Raw genomic sequence first — 25147 nt, 5'->3', positions numbered from 1 at the left:
ATCTATTTTAGGTGCACGTTTACGTCTTCAAAGTAGGATTAAACAGTGTAATGTTCTTGCGATTTTCGCTTTTAGCGTTAATCTCTCTACTCGGTGTAAGCTAGAGAATAACGATGTGTGGTTATTACATGATTAACCTGAATATATTTTTGGAGTGTTATTTACGATGTTGGTAACAGCGTACGTGTGTGACCTAACTATTACACTTTTATTTCAGTGGAATATGATGGAATCGATTTTGGAGCTGCATACGCTCCTATGCTCCTATCCTATGCTTGGAATGTGGTAAGGTCGTAGTTGTTCTGTATGCTGAGGGTGCTCACTGAATAAAATACAAATGTTAGGACAATTGTTAGGAAAGATTAGGTTAAATAAAATGATGATAGCTAGTAAAGCGATTTTAGAAATAACGTGTTATGTGTAGTATACCAAGTGCTTTGCCATTCTATGTATCAGTCCTTACGTCAGGAAAAAAGGAACATATAAGCTCATTATCACATGTAACAGTGTTTCCTGACAACTATGACATCGGGGCTTTCAAGAAAAGGGCTTATACTTAAAAGGTCGGCAACGGACCAATGAGTAGTTGAGTAGTTGGTACTCATGGGCAGCTTTGATCATTTCCCATCAGATGGCCCGCTTGCTCGTTTTCCTCCCTCTCATAATGAAAAAAGACTTGTATGTGACAATAGTCCTTAATGTTTTAGGGTGGTAAAATTACTTCTTGGTGGACTATACAATGTTTCGTCTTTCGCAAATGTTTTGCTGAATTTTAGTGTTAAAAAAGTTTTTTTACTCCTTTTGTTCGTATAACAATACCTACATAACCAAAGTAGAATAAGCTTAAAACACGTATTCGGAAATTAGTAATTAATTCCTTCGATATCAATGCCTTTGAACACTTTGTTCACTGTAATTTAGTGATAGGCCATCTTCCAATGATTGCATTTCGCAAAAGGCGAATTAATCGTAAAAATCTGCATTAATCGAATTCCAAATACAGCGTGCGAGCAGCCTGCAGGACTCTTGCATGAAAGCCAATTAAAACTAATAGGCACTACGAGGTGCACAGAGATCAAAGTTAGCTATAAAGCGCAAAATGAAACCTCGAAAAGTAGCACATGAGTTTGCTCAAAAAGAGTAGCCGGTGTACGGCATCAGCCGAGTTATACGATATTCCATGAAATATTTTTAATATTCAATAACACTGTGTACGTTTTTAATTAAACCGGAACGAAAACATAACATGATAAACCTCCAAGCCTAAATTAATACATTTGACCAATTTACTTTTAAATGAATGCATAGGCGCCAGTCGCGAACAAAGATTAATAAAGGGACTTTCACGCATAAAATAATGGAATTAACATTTCATCGTGTCTCCACAATGATAAAGTAGTAGGTACATTGTACATCTATACAAATATTATAAATGCGAGTGTGTGTGTTTGTATGTTTGTCCTTCTTTCACGCCGCAATGGAGCAACGGATCGACGTGATTTTTGGCATAGAGACAGTTTATGGGCCCGATAGTGACATAGACTATTTTTTATCCCGAAAAAATGCACAGTTCCCGAGGATTCCCGAATAACCGAATAGCACGCGGACGAAGCAGCGGGCAAAAGTTAGTTTAGGTATAATCTGATTGTAACGAAATATAGCTCTTAAATTAATGACACAAACAAATTAAAGTTCTTTTTGCTTCCATTTTCGAATATTAAGTAAAAGTTTTCAACGGTATATTACCGAGTTTTACCTCAATCTATTGCCAAAAAAGTCACACACAACACGCTTTGTATCAGGTATCACAATGCTAACAAGGTTTCAATCCTGTCTAAAGTAAATATATACACGAAATATAAATATATAGAAAAATATTTTATTTACGGTTCCAAAATTATACCACCACCAAACAACAGAAACCAATTATAAATAAACACCTAATATTATTTATAAACATAACCGCCTTATATGTATATTTCTAAATTGCTAATGGTGGTGGGCGACACCAATGTCACCGAAAAAAGCTCTACACTTAGAATATGTTGCTATTGCTACACAATGGGAGCATTTCACTGAATTTATCCGTTTTGCCATGAGCTAAATTTCTCAAAGAAATACGTACGTAAACGACTCAAACAAGACAAAAAAAATCTAATTTCTCAAACAATTCTTAATAGCTAAATTGGTTAATCTTAAACTGACAAAAATAGGCTGGTGCAGAAAGCAAGTAAAACTGGGGTGGAGGAGCAGGATGACAAGGGGCAATCTGATAAGGGCTTCCAGGTCGTCGCACGCCCGCTTTTCAGCCTCCTGCGCGCACTTCACATGCTTCGAGTACTTACGCCGAGATACGTGGACCCTATCGCCTGCGCACACTACAAGCAAACCACCCATGTGGCTAATGCTATGAAAAATTAGGACAAGGGTTGGGGTATTAGTGCGGACATATTAGTTTGTATTTTGAAGCTGGCAGGCAATAAATGACATTTTTAATGCGCTGTGGGTGGAAACTAAAAATAATATGAAGTTAAAGATGGGTTGGGAAGTTTTAAAACTTTAATTACAATTATGACAATTGGCAGTGCGATTCTTCATCATCTTAAAATCGTTGACTCTCGACTGACTTGATAAAACCTGCCCATAGAGCGCCATGTAAGTTTGTCATTTTTAGAGTTTAATATCTAGGTCGGTAAAACGGTTTATAGAATACTTTATTGTCCGTCAGTCAAGACACTTTTTCTCAGGCGCGTGTGGAAGTATCAATCTGAAATTAATATCAAATACTTAGATAATTTCTAGCAGTGAATAATTAAACCTATAACGCAATCAAAAGACAAAGTCATTCAAAAAGGTGCTTTCATACAAAATTCCGGACAATCAAAACCTATCTATTAGGGTACTTCCAGTTGTCCTAAAAATTCAAAATTTGGTATAAATGCGCAGAATTAAAAAATATGTGCCAAAATCTCTCCTTAAAGAACGAAGTACTTATGTAAACAGAGGGTAAATAAATACTTATACTGGAACAAAAGCAACTTTTGTCATTAAAATCTTTAAAAGAGTTGATTCAGGAAAACGTGAAGGTTATCACGAAAATATAATATTAACTAAAATACCTAGATCAGCCAAATAAGTGGTCTATCAATTTTTAAACAAGTTCCTATCAAATAAATATGTCGCTAAAGTCGAACTTTCAAGTTATAACACACACACACGTCTATTGGCATTATTGTTTTATGACATGCAAACGATTATCAACTTTAGGGTGGTAGGCCACATATTTGGCTGATTGTACATGTAAATGAATGCCGACGATATCGTTACGGCCTATCGTAAGAAGACAAATAGCACGGGAGCTGCACAAAGTAAACAACTATCGATCGTTGTTACGCTACGAGATGGCTGCAGTGAACAATGGCTTGTAACGGGTAAAACGGCGAAAATGTTCATATAAGAGGCCCTCACGTCAAGTAACTCATTCCTGCGCTAGAAAGTTAAAATAGAACTTAAGGATACTTTACGACTATACCTGTAAATACGTAAGAACTAGCTAAGGACAAATTCTAGTACGTAAAATTAAAAAGGGGAAAGTCAACCCCGTTATGTGCGGAAGGGAAATAGAAAAACTTGCAAAGCTTAAAAAACCAGCTTGAATATCTTCCAGATTTCATTGTTTTAGTTTTCTTATTGAATTTGAGTGTTAGTTATGAAGTTATTTGAGTTTTTGCTCGAAAACGGATAACGGATTTTCACTAGTCATAGAAGAAAATACAACCACTGGAACAGTTTCTAAAAAAAAATAATCGTTCATCCAAAAGAAACCGTTGCGAAATGAAATATCTAGAGATTTACAGCGAAAAACCAGGATCCCAAAAAAATAAGTGAAATTCCATCACACTTTTTAGCCTTTGTATTGTGTTAAAAGTAAAGTACATAAGGCATCTTCGCTCCGATCAGCGGCTCGGAGCTTCATTATTTACCGTCGCAGCGCACTGGTTACTAAACAACATAAGGCGCTACATTAGTGTTGTGTCGTATAGTGTCGCTTTTACTAACGGACAAACCATTACGAGATAACATAGATGTCGGTTACGTAACTAAGATGCTTTAGGTATTAATTAGGCTGATGAGTAGCTATTTGGCGGAAACCATAAGATAACGTATTCGTGACTTATCGCTTGATCTTGCCTTTCACGCCATGTTAGTGGTTTTGATTAGTATTCCATTAGGACGTGAGATGAATGAGAGAGATACAACGTATTAGTAATCCCAGTTTATGGTTAGGTTAGGTTAGGTTAGTCTTTAGTTAACATTAAAACCATGTGAGCTCCTGTGATGTCAAGAGTACTGCTGTCAAGCTTCGAAGAATCATTTTTGCATTAGAACCCCGAATTTAAAAATCTATTTATTTAACCTATTGAACTTTTGAGCGAGCAATTCTCTCTTATTTACGAAAATGGCTCTAATGAATTCGATGAAATTTGCCAAGTACCTAAGGATATTCACTCACTTATCGATCCAGCTTGGTCTCACCTCTGGAACAATGCGTATTTTCGAGTTTTAGTCCGAGCGAAGCAATATAAATACTATAGATACATAAATACCGCTGGCGTGGAGTCAACATAGGCATATTTTAGTTCATACAACCTTTGCCATACTTGTCATCACTGAAGTTACACACATATTCAGGCGGGAATCGAGTTGTTACGGCACCACGTTAAAGATATACATTACATACTTAATACATACATGCTTATCAGAACACTGTACATACCTATAATACCTATCCATATCATTAGGTAAATTAGATGCTAATTCAACGTGCACAAAGTACAAAACCCAATTTCACATCCGGAAAAGGAAACAAAAGTCTAACCGATCCTGAATTCCTTACTGAAAGAAGCAACGAAATTACAATCCGCTTCTTGGCGTGAAAGGTATGGTATGGCTTCGGATGAAAATCTCGACCGTCCCTGAGCTTGTTTGTGTTTTTAAATTAGTACCGTATTGCTGTGGGTTTATTATATGGAACTGTTACCGAATGAGCGTTCATGGGCGGCAGGTATTCGTTACTCATTTCAATTAGGTGCGTACGTGAAATTATTTGTGTGCATTCACGCTCCACACGCCGGTGGCCGTGAATGTACCTAGTGGATGGCAGGAAAGGTGACGCCTTCATAATGGAGCCTCTAAATTCTCTATAGAAATGGAATTACGCCATAAATCAATGCAGGGTTTTATTGTTGGGTTGTATTTGCCTGAAAACATCATTTTTTTTACATCCACGTCCTCGTTCTACAGAATGTTATGGGGTTTTTCAATGGTCGTAAAACGCCCCGCGATGCGGGACATAAAAGAGATACCTACTTCCACCTCTCGGAGAGAATCGGAGCAAGTTAGCAATTATTCATGTTGTTAGCCGCTATGGGTACGAGTTATGTAATAAGAAGAAGCGTTGTTCTAGCTTCACCAGTACTACAAAACTGAGTTTCAGATTGTTGCCTACTAAAAAACGTAAAACATTAGATGGGTTTGCGGCGCAAGCAAGAAATCGATGATCACAAGCGTACTTGGGGCTTGAGACCAACCGCTTTATCCCAGGATTGACAGAAAAGTGTCGGGAATGACGGCCGAATCTTATGGGCAGGACAATAGACAGCTATCTATAACTTATAGCCACAACTATTCAAACTAGTGTGGAAGCCGACAATATGTACAAGTACCTGTGTATACATATTAGTTAAAGAATATATAGACACCGCTTATACCTACATGCGACTTGCTAAGTTACTTAGAGCGTTATGGTCATTATTACATTCCCTATGCAGTACCTATGTTGTAAGTCCTAGTTTTTATGATACTGGTGCTTCTGTTGCAAAGTAGCTTTTTGGCAACATTTTTTCATGTTTCGCGTAAAATTCTAAAGTTGTACGTTAAAGATTGCGGCATGGAAAAGTTAGACTTCATTTGCGTTTGTTTCGAGCCAACTGTCCGCGCCATGTCCGCGCTCTAAATTCTCAATTTGTGTTCTGTATTGTTCTGTACGTGACGATTCAGCATTTAACGTTTTGTCTCCAAAAATAGCGGACTAACTTCGCTGGGCAATCACCCTATTATGTACGTTTATGTTTTGCCCCAGTTCAATTTGAAATGTAAATATTGTACACAATTTGCGTCCTAAATATTTGTATTTGTAAGAAAATTTGTACTTAACTTAAAATAAAACTTAAGGTAAATTGTAGTAAAGTGTAGTTTGTAGAGGAAGACATTTTGAGGGTGAGATAGGTAAACCATTAACTGCGTGGATGGGGCAGTGACGACGAACAGTGCGCTGCCGAGTCTCGCCTGCCGCCTACGTGACCTTTGGCGCCCGCCCGTAATTTATTGGCTTAGTTTGACCACGTTTACACTTTGTTAGCTCGCCCGCCGTAGTCAACTAATATCGCAGCCGGATGCTTTCATCCCTTCACACGTTATCAAGACAATATCCCTAAACTACATACATACAATCGAAATTTAAATAATAAATAAAGGCGCACGTTTGGGTATGCGTATAGGACAGTTACAGCGAGTGATAACTTTCACTATCTAATATTAGGGGAAGGAAAACATATCTGGGGTGTAAATTTTATTGGGAGTCAAACAAAATTCTACTTTTGGTGATTTTTTTATCATTCCGCCTTGACTTGCTTCTGTTTGTTATTGTTACAGTACGGTCAAAAGCATAAATATATTATATACGTTACCAAAACGTCAAAAATATCTATACACCTTTATGCCACTAAATATAAGGTCGATGTATATGATTTTGACGCTATGACTGTTATATATTTTTGCATTCGACGGTACATTTACACCGCTTTTAATTGTAAACTATGTCAAAGTCAATATTGCTGTTTACGAGTACAGACTAACTGATCGATCAACTTAATTAAATCCACAACATTGAATAACGTGTTTCAGCGGAGATGTGCCTTAATCTCTATTAAGCTGTCATTTACTCGACCCGATTTTAATATGAAATTTTCTGCGCAAAGCAAAACCTAGCACTAGCACGAATTAAATTGCATTCTCAAGGACGACAAAAATGTTGCTTATCTCAAAGTAAAGTTCTTCTATCTGTTTTACATGTCATTTGCGTAAATTACCTACGCTAATAAATCATCGGGGTACAATCGCATCGAATGCGCGGGCTCTGATAACGTCATTAAGGCTGCCTTTGAATTCGGGTTGCCAAACGTTCCGACGGCACATAACAACTTTGCTACGTATCCGTATTTTTACAACGCTTTTATTAGCTTCACTTGTGGTAACCGACTCGACCTTTGAACTCGATTTGACTCACTTTAAACGCTTAGATTTAATTTAAACTTTGTACACTTATCAAGAACCGATGACAATAGAATAACTTAAAAAAAACAACAAATCGAAATAACTAAAACTAAAAATTTAAAATTAATATAGTTTAAACACTAAAAAAAACCAGCCAAGAGCTTGTCGGACACGCCCAAAATAGGGTTCCGTAGCCATTACGAAAAAATTAAGTAATATTTTTCTAAGGATTTCGTATTTTATACGGAATCTTCCAAGTTTAGGTATATTTTATACCTTAGGCTGCTATTTACTCATAAACTACTAATAATTCTCAAGCAAACTTAGCCGTTATAGTTTTCCTTGTAAGTTTGATATACTTACTACCATTGTGAATATTTCAAAATTTTCCACCCACCGGTTTAGATTTTAGAGGGGGGGAGGGAAATAAAAAAATAACAAAAAATGGAACCGACTACAAAACCCTTGAAAATATTTTTTAGATACCTACTAGCTCGAAGTCGGTGCCTCAGCATGACCCAGCAGGATGGATTACCCATAGTATGTATTAGTAGGTGAGTTAGACAACTATTGTTCCATTCCTACTGGCTCGTGCTGAGGCACCGACTTCGAGCTAGTAGCGAGCGTCAAACTTCAGTGACACCGACACGGGACGCCATATACAAAACATCTTTCTTGTGGAAATTTATAGAATTTGTGATCACTGTTTTAGCCATTGTTCTTGCAGTTAACTACGCAGTAGGTTTCGTTACGCATAATTTATTTATTTTGCTTAATAATAAAATTTCATTTTATTTATAGTGAAAGCTGGTCCGCCGAAAAGTTCCTTGTTTGGCCACGGCGCGCGCTGCAATCGATTCGTGGTTCTTCCACCTCCTACTTTGCACTAGTTTGCACCCAGCGAATAATTATTTTTCACTTTTTAGTTCGATGTGCTGTAAAAGCGATTTTTTTATTATTACTATGAGTTCATTATTATATCTGAACTTAAAACTAATCAATTAGATTCACAGTCCGTAGTCCATGCCCTGCGCTTGGGATGTAGCGATTGGCGACTAATAAACTAAACTAACCTAAGCTCGGCATTACTGAGTTGAGTGGATTGTGTCAGCACGCGGAATCCTTCTACGCTCCAATATAACTTTAAACGATATCGTACGTGACTCTATCCTAGCTTCGCTTCTATTATTAAAGCGATCACACTGTTGTCGGTTGACTCAAATTTTATAAGCGCCCTGTATGCTACATCTCATATACTATTATCCGACGGAATTGTTCACCTATCTGTTTCTTCGTGAATTTATAGGACGAATATACCTACTTCACCATTTAGAGTAGCACCTCTTGTGCGAGAGCTATCTCGAGAAAGTTACTTAAATTAGGTTGCATTATGAATGAGGAAGGTAACGGTAAATGCGGATGACGCTAAGACTGTATAAAGGCAGATCGACATTTTGTTCTAGGTTCACCCTGCAAGACAAAGACAGAATCACTGAGTTGATAATTTTCGTGATTTAAGAAATACAAAGAAAAATATTGGGGCATCAGTAAAATAAAATCCAGGAAGTAATAGAATATTTAGAAACAAAGCATATAATATTCATTACGTATAACTTCACTTTCTATATTTTGTAAAATATAACAGACGTTTGCTATAATGCTCATAACATAATAATGATAAAATATAATATTTGCAACCTCTAACAACCAAAACATATGTATAACATTCATTGAGATATATTTTATTTAAACAAACGCATTATTTCATCATTCACATTCATTTAATCTTACAATGGAAAACATAACGCTCAAAAATATATATTTTTTATTTCACTTTTACGGTTTATAGCTGCTATAAAAAAACCTAACAGCGAAGCGGAGCGTAGCTCCCGCCTTAGCCTTCTGAACCTAAACAATCCAAGTCGCTTCTGCTGCGAACCGTCTTGCTCGCTCGCTTCGCTCGCTCGCACAAATTTTGAAGTAATACTTTGCAATACAAAAATTAAAGGGTGTTAAATACCTAATTTTTAGTTTTAAAACAAAGTATATCACTTGATATTATATCATATTAATGTTATATAAGAAGTTATTACGTATTATAAACGGTATACCTTATGTATGTTATATATTATGGATTTAGGCCATAAACATGTAATTTCTTATGAAAGTATATAAAACAACTGTTATACTAATCGAATGTTATACATAATGAAATTATAGTGTTTCATGTTATACATAATGTAATTATAAATTATGAACGTTTATAATATGAAATAAATAACGTTTTTATATAACATGGGACGCACCCACATATGTTAAATATACTCTTGATCTCTACAATTCAGATTTCGACCACTTTGAGTCGGTATTATTATAGTGTTATAGCTTCATAAGTCGGTTTAGGGTTCGGAAGCTAGTACATACCTACTTAATCCATACTATATAATATATAATAATATTATAAATGCGAAAGTAACTTAGTCTGTCTGTCTGTCTGTCTGTCTGTCTGTTACGCTTTCACGCTAAACCGCTAACGGATTTGGATGAAATTTGGTACAGAGATAGAATAGACCATGGGAAAACATAGGCTATCTTTTATTGCGAAAATTTAAGGGGTTAGGGGATTAAAGTTTATGGTGGATAAAACCATGAAACTTGGCATTTAGGCACTTAATAAAAAATAAGTGGTGAGCTTTTTGAAAATGAGGGGATGAAATAGGGGATGAAAGCTCATATGGAAGGTCGTCATTAGATGATGTTTCTTATGAAACTTGCATTTGGCACGTGATAAGAGATAAAGATAACTTTTTTTGGGGAAATAGGGATGAAATTTAGAGATGATAAATTGATATAGGAAATTGACGTAGACAACTAAGGGATTTTGAAGATGAAATAGGGGGTGAAACTGATAGGAGAGCCATGAATGGTAATGAGCTGGACAACTGGAGGCAATTTTTATCGGAGAACGGGATAGCGGAGTTGGGCTAGAATGGAATTTGGGGAGGTAGCAGACGTCTGGAATAACAGCGGAAGCGGAGCCGGGATAGGCTAGGGGGGCTGATGAAATTTGGTATGTAGGTAGCTAGACCTCTGGAATAACACATAATCTATTTTTTACCCCGATATTCCCACGGGATAGGGATAAAATCTTGAAATATTAACCGCTGAGCTTAGAGTCATGAAATTTGGTATGTAGGAAGCTGAATGTCTAGAAAAACACATAGACGACTTTTTGACCCGATATTACCACGGGATACCTAGGAATAAAATGTCGAAATAACAACCGCTAGGCTTACAGGCATGAAATTTGGCTGTAGGTAGTAGCCGTATGTCTGGAATAACTGAACTGAATAAAATGACTTTCTGCCAAGTTTCTTGCGGCGCATTCTTCTTGGCAATGATGGTCTTTCCGAAAGCGCTTGTAGTTTGAAAAATTACGTGTAAAAGTGCCCATTGCGGCCTATTTACTGAATAAATGATTTGAATTTGAATTTTGCATTTGAATTTGGTTGGATAGGGAAAAATTTTGAAACTTCAGCACTAGGTTTAGAGTCTTGAATTTTGTTAGAGTTATTCACAACACAACCTCAATGAAGACCACGATATAAATATTATACGATATTTTGTAAAATCCCGAAAATTTCAATTGCAGCTACCACACCGAATAGTTTACGCGTGCGAAGCCGCGGGTAAAAGCTAGTATTATATTATTATAAATGCGAAAGTAGCTCTGTCTGTCTGTCTGTCTGTTACGCTTTCACGCCTAAACCGCTGAACCGATTTTGATGATATTTGGTACAGAGATAGAATAGACCTTGGGAAAGAACATAGGCTATCTTTTATTGCGAAAAACAGGCTTTAAGGGGTTGGAATAGGGGATGAAAGTTTATATGGTGGAAGTTCGTCGCTGTCGAAGATAAAACCATGAAACTTGGCATTTAGGCACTTAATAAGAAATAAATCGATATTAGGTTGAGCTCTTTTGAAAATTCGACCTGTGAGGGGATGAAATAGGGGATGAAAGTTTATATGGAAGGTCGTCATTATCGATGTATCTTTATTAAACTTGCCATTTCGGCACGTGATAAGAGATAAATAGATATTTGTTCGCGCGTTTTTTAAAATTTATCGTGTGAGGGGGTGAAATAGGGGATGAAAGTTTATATGGAAGATCATCATTGTCGAAGATAAATCGATGGTTCTTTATGAAACTTGGTATTTGGGCGGAGGCAATGGATGAAGCGGAGACAATGCAGGCTACAGCGGAGGCAGTGAAGTAGAGTGGAGGCAGCGAAGTGGAGCTGACGCTGCTGAGTGGAGCGGAGGCTGGCGGAGCGGCGGCTGGCGGAGCAGAGCGGAGGCAACGGAGTGGAGCGGAGGCAACGGATGGAGCGGAGACAATGCAGGCTGCAGCGGAGGCAGTCAAGGAGAGCGGAGGCTGGCGGAGCGGAGACAATGCAGGCTGCAGCGGAGGCAGTCAAGGAGAGCGGAGGCTGGCGGAGCGGAGGCTAGCGGAGTGGAGGCTGGCGGAGCGTAGGCTGGCAAAGCGGAGGCTGTGAAGAGGAGGCAGCGGAGCGGAGGCAGTGGAGCGGAGCGGAGTGGACGCTGCTGAGCGGAGCGGAGGCTGTGGAGCTGATTGATGGTGATGGTGATGATAGTGGTGCTGATTATGATGATTGGTGATGATGATGGTGATTGTGGTGATGATGATTGATGATGATGAATAATAAAAAAATTGTTTTAAAAGAATGTCTTCATTTGAAAACTTTACCTGCGAGGGGATGTTAGCAGAGGGGATGACGCAGTGTTAGCAGAGCCTTCAAAGCTCATAAGACAAATGTACGCAATGTGAGTTCATCATCAATCTTGGCCGGACTACCAGGATGCTACTTCCAGATTATTTATTTATTTGTCAACAAAAAATTACAGCATTACAGTTAAACACCAATGCGCTGTAAAATTCAAATTATACAAAACAAAAAGACATAAAATACACAAAAATTACATACAAGAAAAAATAAACTAATTAATTAGGAATTTTTGAAAGTCGTCTTCGTCGCTACCCTAAAACGTCGGAACACCACACCCTCCGGCCAGAAGTCAGAGCGCAGGAACATCTGCTGGTGCTTGGCAGGCACGGAGTTTAAATGAGCTGAAATTGTTAGCCCTTTGAGACTCGAGCAGGCGGATGGACAGCTCTAGATAGGCTCCCTGTAACCAGCCCTTTATCGCCTCGCGGACGTGCTCGAACACCTTCTCCGGCGTCGTCTTCTTGTCCAACCGAGACAGGTAGATGTCCACCATCGTAGTTATTAACTATATTGTCACCACATATACTCGTACTTTAGTATGTCAAATTTTAAGTCAATCTGACCACTGAATGTGGGTCAAAACTCAGTTGCAAGATTTAACCCGCACGCACATACATTCATAAATAAATACATAGGTTCATTGCGAGTTAAGTAAAATCTTGTAAAAAGGCTTTAAACCTAATTACTGTGCTATTCTAATTGTAATGGTTTTTTGATTTGATTAATTTTTAATGAATTCACTTAAACTTAGATATATAGAATAGAAATATTTTTTATTCGCTCATCGCAAAACACAAAAACATTAATAAAACATAAAAAAAACAATTTGAAACATATGTCTCTCGATCTTTCTGGAAATTACTGTCGGGACCTATAGGATGTCTTATAATTATTCCGGAATGTATCAGCTGCTTGCATTCAGTAAATGTTTTTACGACGTTCAAAATGTATCGCATCAGAGGCACTTTGAATCAAAAATTCCACTATAAATCCATTAGGCGTTCAGACTAACTCAAATACCCCAATAACCTTCTGAAAATTTCCGAAACAAATTCAAAGAAAACACCTGTACCTATAAAAATATTTAACTGAGCTAAGGAGGAATAAAAATCGTTAAAACAAGTTAACCATAATCGAACAACAGAAAGCTAATGATTTAACTCTCGATGCTTCTCTAAAATATATTTAGCTAGTTAGTCACTGGAGATTTCAGTTATACAATTCGTATTGGACAAATGAGTTAGTCAGCGCTTAGGGCTCCAGTTGAACACTGGGGGTTAATAGACCGTTTCTCCCTCTTGCGGCATTCACTGGTAATGAGAACTGTGACCCCGTCTGCATTCGGCGAAGATTGTTAGTATAATGATAAGTATCGTAACCCGGCTAACTCAAATTTATTATCGCAGAGTAAGTAATAACTCAGCAGCATTCGCAGTGACGTTTAGGCTGAGTTACCTTTAAAAAGTTTGCTGCAATGTAGTTGAAAGCATATGTCTTTAAGAATATGTATTTTTTTTTCATTAGGTAAAACGCTTCGACTCAATTCTGTGTTTTTAATGTGATTGTATTGCGTTTTTAGGGTTCCGTAGTCAATTAGGAACCCTTAAAGTTTCGCCGTGTCTGTCCGTCTGTCTGTCCGCGGGTAAGCTCAGAGACCGTTAGTACTAGAAAGCTGAAATTTGACATGAATATACAAAATCAGTCACACCGACAACGTGGTACATAAAAAAAGTAATAAAAAAATTTTTAGGGTGCCTCCCATAGACGTAAAGTGGGACTGATTTTTTTTTCTCGATTAACCCTATATTGTTGAGTATCGTTGGATAGGTCTTTTAAAACTATTGGGGGGTTGCTAAGACAATTTTTCTATTCAGTGATCTGTTTGCGAAATATTCAACTTTAAAGTGCAAATTTTCATTGAAATCGAACCCCCCCCCCCTCTAAAATGTAAACTGTTGGGTGGAAAAAATTTAAAAAATTCAGAGTTAATATATCAAATTTACAAGGAAAATTATAGTAGCTAAGATTGCTTGAGAATTATTAGTAGTTTAAGAGTAAATAGCAGCCTAAATAAGGTATAAAATATATCTAAACTTGGAAGATTCAGTACACAATACGAAATCCTCAGAAAAATATTATTTGATTTTTTCGTAATGGCTACGGAACCCTATCCTGGGCGTGTACGACACGCTTTAGGCCGGTTTTTTTAGATATATTTTATCGAAAAGCTTTATGGAAACTATCGCTCCGTAAATAAGAGGAGCATACAATTACATATTTTTAAACAATGCAAATTTTTAAGCAAAATCTTAACAAAATGAGTTGGTACTCCGTCACTTTAAATCATTTTTAACAGACTTCAAAAAAAAAGGAGGTTATCAATTCGGTTGTATGTTTTTTTATATTTTTTACCTCAGAACTCCGTCATTAAATTAATCCACCGATTAAAAAAAATTGCGTTCGTGTAGGAATGTCTTCAATTAGGTCCCATAAGCACCAAATCAGGATCTGATGATTGGATCGAGGGAACTCTTCAAATGTTGTTGTTGTAGGGACACCTATAGTAAATTGGATATATTTAGTAGTAACTCGTGCATTTGCTCTTGAAAATCATCATTTGGTGAAGTGGAACTGATGATGAAGACAACAGTTGACCATCGGAGTTACTACTCAATAACAAGTATTTCACGGGTTAAACTTTAATTACTTTGACGTAGTTGCTAAGCAATTTATGCTCCTCGTAATGCATATGGTAAAACGGGTGGTGAAGCACCAGGACTCCTCAATAATAAACGTCTCTGCATCGGAAAAAGCAATCTAATTAATCAAATCTCATCGTCATCATGTCAGCCGAAAGACGTCCACTGCTGGACATAGGCCTATCAAATCGAATCAAAGCTAATTTCGTAAAAGGTGACGAGCAGTCGATATTAAACTATTGTATCTTAGATTATTTACACTAAAAAGCGTGAATTTTTTTTTCTACCAGTATGAAGTCGGTCGGTGCCTCAGCACGAGCCAGCAGGAGTGATTGAAGCCCAATATAAAGTGCGTAGGTAAGGTAGATGAGTATAGGTCCACTCCTGCTGGCTCGTGCTGAGGCATCGACCGACTTCAGACTGGTAGAAAATTATTTTCATGGTTTTTTGTAGTCGGTTAAATTTTTTGTTATATTTTTTATTAATAATAATAATAACTGAGCTAGTTATTAGTATAAGTTTTATATTAGACTAATTTATCACTACTTATATTATGTCGTATTATTGTCGGTAGTTTTATTATATTTAGGCATAAAGAATAAGAATTCAATCAAAATGTACCTTATACTTTTAAAATTAGTTAACTATTAAGAAAACTAACTATGTTAACATTGTTTAATTAATTTGGTATAATAGGTCCTTTTGTAACACAGGAAGTCCTAGTTCAGACACTTGTTGTAAATATTTCACGTACAGTATGTTTTACTTCTCTACAGACCTAATAACAGAGATCATAATTTAATAAATATAAATCAAATGTGTAGTAAGTTCCTAAGTTTTTCGATATATGAAAATTTTATATGACTATGAGGTTCTTGCTATCCGTGCAATTTTTTTATTATAACATACTCAAGTATCGACGCTGCGTTCTTTTATCAAACAACTTAGGAAACTATGAAACTGGATTTTATACTTATATACTCGTAAATCACATAATATTCAAACTCATTATTGTTGTTTTGAATGCTCAATTCATTATATAAATTACCACTAAAATAATTATTGGAATTACCAAGAAACGCTCCTAAAAGGCCATCCGGTCTTCGGCGAGACAGTTTGTCCCGCAATCAAGTGGTTCTTGGAAATCGTGAGACAAAGGAGCCGTTTCCATTTCTATCAAAGCGAGTCACAAAGGAAATAATATTATTGTCATATCTACCATTGTATAGTGAGATTGCGTCAAGCCACTTGAGCTTGGCTCGGCGCTGTTCTCTCGCGTTTTACTATCACATTCCATCCAAATTTTAATCGATTTCAATAACAGGAGATTGGCGGTTCCCCTGTATATTTTTATGTGTTACGAGTATTTACGATCTCTGCTATTCTCGTGCTACCGATTTGTACGTTATTTTTATCATGAGACGTCAGAGAATGTTAGGTCGGTCGTTTTTAAGATGTGTGCGGAATGAAAAAGTACAGGACTGGATGTATGTTAGGTCTACAAGATGTTTTATTGCTGAAATTAAAGTAAAACTATAATCCGCGCGATAAAGTATTGTTAAGTTTAATATTATATAAGTAATTATTGTTTCGGCTTATGAAAAAATACTTTTTTGATCGAAACTATATAAGTACAAAGTCAAATTTATTCCTTTGACTATTATAAAAATCATAAAGCTATGTTTTTTTGCCATAATTCCAACCGTAAGTAATTACCTACATTATCAATTATGAAATTTGTAAAAAAAACAACGAGATTTTGTCTGTTAATGTAACGTTTTATTTATTTATAATACATTTAAACCTAATAAGTTTTTTACACTATTTATTTTTCACTATTTTGTATAACATTGTAAGAAAGCGTCGCAAATGACGCCCCCAGGCGGGGATCTAATAAATTATTTATAATCACCTACTTGAGCAAATCCAATGACATTGTATATTATGTTAACATGGGTTAACATGGGTTAACTGCGGCAAAATTTCATAATTTGCCACAAATTTTCGCCTTTTTCTTACGTACCTATTTATGTATTAAACTGGGATTAACCCGTACCCATGCTATAATGTAAAACATTAACACTTAAGTTGCAGCTTTTATGGTCGGAACAGGCACAATTAAAAAAATGTATCTTTACCTATAACTATGAACATCGATAACTTTACCATTAGATACTATTGGCAAACCTACCTATACCGAGATACACTTTTTCGTATCGAGCACATTACGTTGAGAATTGCAACTCAATATAATTAACAGTATTTTTAAATATTATATTACAATACATATAAAAAAATCTCTGACTTATTGAATACTTAATTAATTAAACGGTAACTGTCCACGAAACATAATTATGTTTATGATTATAGATTAAAAATGGTACGAGTATTAAACAATACCTACACTTTTATAAGACGTACGTATTTTTTGAAAAACACCTTTTCTTGATAGAATGCGAGATATGTATGCATATTTCGCTATTCAGTAACTATACCATGTAATATTATATTATTTAAATATAGACTACATATATTTAGTTCTGTATTACCTTTAAGTTGATCGTATTTGTACGATTACAGTGTAAATACTATCTTTCTCAACTGAATAAAAGGAGTAAGAGTACTTAAAAATTCTCTATTTTGTTAAAATATGTTGAAAGCGTCAAATTTTGCTTCCGTGAAAATGATTATCCGTTTTTTAAATCCTGCGTTTTGAAGAGTAAATGTACTGGTTCCCGATTTAAGTGCTGCGTCGGTATAAAACGGGTGCTGGTAGCTACATGTTTCTATTCATAGGTAGGTAGGTACATGTGTTTAAGGCTGCCCGTGCAATGCAGTACCGTACGACACAACTCGTTTGAAGAGTACGAGTATGCCTATGCAAATGCATCTCCAGCATGATGCATTTGTAATGGTAGATAATAACAAAACTGGAAATAGTTCAGTGCAGTCTCATTCCACTATGGACTGGTTAAGGGCAGTAGCATTAGCTAAGCAACTTACGCTTTTCAGAGTTCCTTGACGCTAATAGCATCGGATAAAATTAAAACTAAATAAAGCGTTGGTAAGTTAATGGCTTTTGTTCTTGGGCGTCCCGCCGCTGATGATCTTGAGCAGGCGCACCACCGGCGCCTCGAACGCCAGAGAGATGACAAACGACGTCACGAACGCCATCACCGCGTATCCCGAGTAAGATATTATCTGAAATAATAATACATCCTCGTTAAGAACATAAAGGAATACAAGATTCCGCTCAGAAATGTCGCTGCGGCACCCGTCGAAAGGATATAAATACGAATCGTGCCGACTGACACTGAACCGATCGTGTCTCCTTATTATTTAGTTTCCCATAAAGAGGAAGCATATTGAATGCCGCTCGGATATTGTCAAACTGAATGAATACGAACGCATCTCCATAATCTCTTTCTCGATCCGCTTTTACGCTCTCTGGTGGAATAATGCTGGAATACTTTCGCAGAGTCGTTTTTACCTACCCTAAAAGTGGACCACGTTAGATATTCAATTTAACGAACAAAGTTGTAGAACAAACGGTGTGCTTTGCCTGCACAAGTGCTCTGCGGGGCGGAGTCAGGATCGATTGATTTAATGTTCCGCCACGGCGAGGCTTTTCACTTTATTACTGGAATCCCGAGGCACAAGTGAACTTTATATCACTTATTTTTTCACACCGCGCCAGTAAGTACTTAATACTTAAAATTACTGCTTCAATTTAGCATAACATATTTTACAACTACCTATAATAGAAAGCTAAGTCGACTTTTTTAGTCAGATGCTATTTTAGAGAAAATTTCATCAATTTAACGCATCAGGGATCCTACTAGACTCGGACATTGCCGTTAAAAAGGATCAGAGATAAACGACTTTTATTATATTGCAAAGCTGTGAGATAAATTATCGCGTGTTGATAAATTATGAAACCTTGGGGAATAACAACAAGACTTTGGTGTTAAAAGTTTTTTCCCGACGATTGTTCGGGGCAGTTTCACGGGTCGCCGCCACCGCCTCTTGCGGGAATGGAACGCTGATCTCTTATTTGCATGTTATCGTTTCGTTTTCAAGCAATTTTCGAGTTTCGTCCCAGTATTGTCACACTGAAGGCATGTTACGAGATTAATAGCTCTGATATTGAAGAAAAAAGTCGACCTTCGCAGAACTATCTTAAGAGCCTTTTTTAAATCAACGCTTGAAAGAAAATTTATGAGATACCCGTCGGAAACAGCACAACAAAATACAAAAAAATATGGTTCTACTCGTATTAAGTAGCGCGTTGAGCGAAACTGAACCGTTTTGAGAACAGAATGGAATTTAGAAGTAATTTCCCGGTTCAGAGCTATAAGTATGACTAAATTCGCTCAAAGCGGTCAAAATCTTACCCAACCATCTGATCGGCCTGAATCATTTCTCTTCATTTCGCGATTCACAGGATTCGGTTATAGGTACCTATTCAGTTAATTCTGTCTATCTAGTTTTACTCCATCTCGCTATTGGGTACAGATCGGATGTAGTGCAAAATGGTTTTCCTTCATACTTTATCGGAAAAGTTCGTATTTCTCGTGCTCTCTCAACAAGCCTCAGTACTTACTAATAGTTTTTGTCACTTTGACATTTAACACTGAATAATAAAGTTCCATATTAATGAATCGTAAACGTCTCATTTAATACAATAATTGACTGACACTTCGGGTGCCGTCGTATTCCGAGTTTTCCCGATGGAATAGTAGATTATTGTCGTGGCCTGGAAGTAGGCAATTGCTGGTTGAGTATGAGTATTAAACGGACGAGCTTGCGAGTCCGTTTACCTAATACGAAGCCAGCAATTGCTATTCCAGCCGAGACTAATATAAAGCTTTTCTCAAACATGGTGAATAATTCTGAAATAGAATACACTTTTTCTCAAAATATATTATAAAAATTAATTTTATTCCAATATTTTTCTTATGCTTTCCCGCCTTTTTTCATTAAAAATAAACTGCAGGTGTATTTTTCCACCGAAAACACCACAAGCTATTTCAGACCCAATAGAAAAAGTCCGGAGTTCCAACAAAATATCTGATACCGGCCATTAGACTTGGCTGTATACGACTTGTGCCAATATTTACATGGCCTTTTTAACTTAAAAAAAAAATGTGACTGATTGCAGGCGCGCTAATTCATTATTGTCGAGCTAGTGCGCCTGCAATTTTTTTAACTTTTTAATTTTTCGCTGACCATAAACTATGCACTTCACCTTCTGATATGTAAAGAATAGTGTCAACTTTTACGGACATTTTTGAGAAAAATTATTTTGCACTACATGTATACTTCTTATTGTAGCAGCGCTGAGCTGTTTTTCAACGCTAGTAATATTAAGTTCACGGTTTTTCAACTGTTGAGATTTTTTATGACTTTTGCACTAAAAAAATCTTTACAATTTTTTTCCTTCGAGAAAAATCAAAAGTTAATGATAATAACCAGAAATGCTTAAAATTTGTGTACGAAAAATTTGCAGTTTTGAATAGGTCCATAAATCCGCTTGATCAAATGGTAATTCAAGTGAAATATCAGGCCTTGTGTTTGTATAGTAATGGATTACAGATATAGTGCACAGATGTTTCATGTACATCGTATTTTATCGGAAAAGTTCGTGTTTATCGCGCTCTCTCCATGAGGGCTATCGTTTTTAGGGTTCCGTAGCCAAAATGGCAAAAACGGAACCCTTATAGTTTCGCCATGTCTGTCTGCCTGTCTGTCCGTCCGCGGCTTTGCTCAGAGACTATCAATGCTAGAAAGCTGTAATTAAATAATTGATTGACACTTCGAGGGCCGTCGTATTCCGCTTGAAATCCTGCTTTTCCGGAAAGATATACATCACTATATCTGTACTCTACTTACCACCATAGAGTTTTGTAGGTGGAAGGGTCCGTCGAGGAGGAAGCAGGTGTACATCATGATAGTGGGATGGACGAGGTACGCGCAGTACGTGAGCCGGCTCAGCGGGAGTAGTCCGCGGTACGAGAGCACCGAGTTCACCAGCCCGCCGTAGCCACAGCAGCATGCTATCGTCACCCACGCCAATGCGAGACCCCAAGCTGCAAACATAATCAACCTTAACAAATCACATTTTATTTATTTAGATAGATATCCAAGAAGAAATCACACAAAAATATTACATTAAATAAAAAAGAAATATAAAATAATGAAATTAAAATCAAAGTAAGAATTAGTTACTTAAAAGCCATACCTACGGAATTCAAACCCTTGTCTGCCATGGTGACTAACGCACCAAGTGTCCTACTAACTGGCCACCGGGGCTCCCAACCAACCATCCGAAAAACTTTCTCTTTCTTTCTTAATACAATTTTTTACAGCTTCCTCTACACGACGATGCACGGGCCGTCTAGTGGTCGATGAAAAATTCACACGTCCTTTTATTTGAGTCAAGACACGTATGATTTTTTTTATTAGTTAGAATGGTTAGAACTACTTGTACTATTACTTATTCTGCGGTTAGAACAACAATGACTTCGACTTTCCTTATTCAATTATTTTAGCCTAAGCATGTGGGAACATCTTGACTTCACAAAATATGCATTACCCGTCGTTTCCGGTGAAAAAAAAGATAAAAAAAAAAGTTTTTAGAATTGATTTACGCTCAAGTCCATATACCTACTTATTTTATAGGGTATGAAAAAAAAAGCTTTACTTGAACCATAGTGATACAGACGCCTCGGAGCTAATATGTCAAGCCTTTCAGCGTGTTGTTCATTTTTTATTTCATTTTTTACGGTACACTTAGCAACAACAGTAAGTCATCTATTACATAAATAAATGAGGACACTACCTTGTTTAGATGTTGTTCTGTTACCATTAAAGAGAATTTTTTTTAAGGAAAAGTATCATTTAGCCGTCGAATTGAATTTCCAGGATCTTACTAAGTTCCCAAACGTTGCACTTAAAACACCAGTGCAAAATTTCATACTTCTAGACTTAGTGGTTATAGGTATGTTTAAGATTCTGAGATTACCTGTAGGTACTACGAGTACAATGATTATCTATCTAATATATCTATTTTAATACCCTTGAACGAGCAATTCTTGTATATATCCACACTTATAATATTATAAATGCGAAAGTGTGTGTGTGTTTGTATGTTTGTGTGTTTGTATGTATGTTTGTCCGTCTTTCACGAGAAACGGAGCGACGGATGGACGTGATTTTTGGCATAGAGATTGTTTATGGGCCAGAGAGTGACATAGGCTACTTTTTATTCCGGAAAAATGCACAGTTCCCGAGGAATCAGCGCGCAATAACTGACTTCCACGCGGGCGAAGCCGCGGGAAAAAGCTAGTATATATATATATATATATATTTGGGATTTAGGAAACGGCTCCAACGATTTCGATGAAATGTAGGGGTTTTCGGGGATGAAAAATCGATTTAGCTTGGTCTTATCTCTGGGAAAAAGCTTGTTATCGAGTTTTAGCCCGAGTGAAGCTACAGGTACTTATTATAAATAATTATTTTAATGTATTTATTTTAATCAATACCCATGATTGTGTTAACGAGGCTAAAATACATATAATAAATACCTGTGTGTCCGACGCTGACGTAGAAGGCGGTTGGCCAGACCTCAAAGTAGCCATCTACCATCCCAAATATGAGACTGCCGATGATAGCCAGGGACACTGGCCAGCCTACCGCCACCAGCCAGTAAGGCATCTTCACCTGGCACTTCGTCTTGTGTAGGTACCAGCCGACTATCATACCTTTAATAAAAAGTTTTTTATTTGCCGTGACTTTTTCGCTCTTGCCATGAACGCCACAGAAAAAAAAATATTTTAGGAGGTAAGTGGATAAAGAATATCTATGGTTTCTTAACAGGATAATATTAGACTCGTTTGACTTGTATACATCTAAAGTTATAAACTATGTAGGTATGTGGCTGTACGTATATTATTTTAAATATTTTTGACTTATAAAAAGTTACATAATATTTGTTGTCTGTAACAAGCTAACAAGATTGTGGTGCAATATTTATTTAACGACTTAAATAATGGCAGGCGTGTGAAGTTGTCGATATAGTTCATTCGGCCGATTGGTTTTTGTGGGATGCGTTTAGGGCGGGCTCGCTGACCTACAAAGGGGATATTTGAAACGTACTTACAACGAACATAATCGTTTACTTTTTAGAAAAGGTTCGATGGATATTACAATATAAAGGGACGATAGCTTTGACCACTTGGGAGTTCATCGGGTTGTTTGTAAAAGAGTTCGTGTAGGAGTTTTGTCACCTTACCGACAAAATAGGGGCCGATTCTAGACCAAGGTTTGTCGTAGAGCCCATCAAACATCTCAAACGGCTCCTGGATCCGGGCCTTGTACTGGCTTGACACGGAGATGTACATCGTGGTGGCCCAAGAGCTCACCATGACTAGACACAGCGACCCCACAGCGAATTTCGGGTGCCTACAGAATCGAAACAGCGCTAATTTTATACAAATTCAACAACGTTAACAGCTCTCATAGTTAAATAGCTATAAGTTAACAACTTTACAGGTTTTCACACCAATATTCTTCTTACTTACTTTACAGAAATCAATAGAAGTATTATTCCGACAACATAAAACTGCGTATCGTTAGCCATGTACCAGGACCAAACCATGCACATCTCACGTTGTGAATACAGATTGTTGATGTAGAGGAGGTTCCTCCACCAGAACTGGTCGCAAGTGATGTGGTCGTACTGCGCCGGTTCGAACACCGAGTGCGAGTTGGTGTACCGCAGTGTCACCTCATTGAGACCGATCACGAAAGCGTACGCCGGCGTCAGTCGCACCACGCGGTAGAAGAACAGAACTAAGAACGATTTGATCAGCCTAAAGAATTCCCCTTTGGTACAACAGTTTCCCTTCGGTTTCTCAAGAAAATCCTGGCAGAAGGAGCTCTGGCTTATCACGGACACCGATAACGCGGGATTAGTGTAGCCGTTCATGTTTTTATTAATGTCTTGTTTATCTTTTTGCAGTTTCACTTCATCCCTACGTGCCGCTTTTTTATCTTCGGTCCTGAGGAATAGGACTGTCACAAGTAGGCCACTGAAAAACAAATTTTTAGTTATTATCTGTTCATCTAAATTAATCTAGAATATTTTTCAAAGTATGTGTATTCTTAGTTTTGATTAATAAAATATATCTAAAATACATGACAAAAAAACTAATTCGAACCTGATGAAGAAGAAACTATCGACGCAGTACGAAGCATTGCCGACTGATTGGTACATGAAGTTGCGCTCTATGATTATTCTCATCGTTTTGTTTGTCGATATGTAGAATATGGTGAGGTATGTGTGCACCATTATCACCCATACGACTGATAAGAATCTGAAATTCATACACTATTTTAAAACAATGTTTTAGTCGAAGACATACATACGAGCTACGCGCGATCGCATTTTTAATTTTTCATACATCTTATTATTTATTATTTGAGTACAACTGAAGAAATTATTTAGTATTAAATGATACGGATAACTCAGTTCTTAAATCGAGTTTAGCTCGACATGTTTCGGGCTATTTCGTAGCCCTTCTTCAAGGGAGCACGTGACTCGGCGGCTGCCGCAACACGCGCACTACGCTCTGCTGCTGCGGTGGCGCGGAGTCGCGTGCTCCCTTGAAGAAGGGCTACGAAATAGCCCGAACCATGTCGAGCTAAACTCGATTTAAGAAGTGAGTTATCCGTTACAATATCATTTAATATGAGTGAGTCTCACGGTAGTTTCATGTTCAAAATTATTTTGTGTTGAAGTGGAGGCTAACACTGACTACTCAAACAATCCACCTATATTTTACCTACCTACTGTCGGAATTTGACGAAAACAGAAACATAACTTTAAAACTGAACATTTCGAGTGGATAAATTGTCTTATACATAGTGAGTTACGTGTAATCGAGTGTCTTACGAGTAGGTTGGCGCTTCGTGGGTAGAGATAGCAATTCAGTTGATTACATTAATGGATGTCACGCGTTTCGTTCTACCCTCGAGGTGTCTTATAAAATTGGTAGTGCTGCTCCATATTATGGACATGGGTTCTACAGAACCCTTCACAAAATTACAATTATTAATTGGTAAGTTATTTGAAGTACCTTATACCATGTAGCGAAGTGAGCGCGCCATCCGTGGGACGATGCGTACTGAGGATAGCCCGCCCGTTGGATAGCATCGAGAAAGAGAGCAGAATCTCTGCCCATAAACCTGTATATTTCGAGTTAAAAAAAATAATATCAAATTCGACTACTCTGTAAA

General features: G+C 37.2%; 1 protein-coding gene across 4 annotated transcripts in view; it reads right to left on the bottom strand.

Annotated features, from left to right (window-relative positions):
* Positions 1 to 16615: 16615 nt before the first annotated feature.
* LOC141426693 (nose resistant to fluoxetine protein 6-like) overlaps positions 16616 to 25147 on the bottom strand; it is a 60091-nt gene continuing 51559 nt past the window's right edge. For all 4 annotated transcript variants that reach the window (XM_074085807.1, XM_074085823.1, XM_074085815.1 and 1 more), the window contains 7 exons: positions 24988 to 25096; positions 24070 to 24225; positions 23431 to 23940; positions 23142 to 23311; positions 22435 to 22611; positions 20738 to 20934; positions 16616 to 18046 (listed from right to left, as the gene is read on the bottom strand). In XM_074085807.1, coding sequence (XP_073941908.1) covers positions 17915 to 18046; positions 20738 to 20934; positions 22435 to 22611; positions 23142 to 23311; positions 23431 to 23940; positions 24070 to 24225; positions 24988 to 25096 — 1451 coding nt within the window. In that variant the 3' untranslated portion in view covers positions 16616 to 17914. The remainder of the gene's footprint in view (positions 18047 to 20737; positions 20935 to 22434; positions 22612 to 23141; positions 23312 to 23430; positions 23941 to 24069; positions 24226 to 24987; positions 25097 to 25147) is intronic.

Source organism: Choristoneura fumiferana, chromosome Z, assembly GCF_025370935.1.
Source record: "Choristoneura fumiferana chromosome Z, NRCan_CFum_1, whole genome shotgun sequence".
In the NCBI taxonomy this organism is placed as follows: domain Eukaryota; kingdom Metazoa; phylum Arthropoda; class Insecta; order Lepidoptera; family Tortricidae; genus Choristoneura; species Choristoneura fumiferana.
This window is presented reverse-complemented; position numbering and strand designations above follow the sequence as displayed.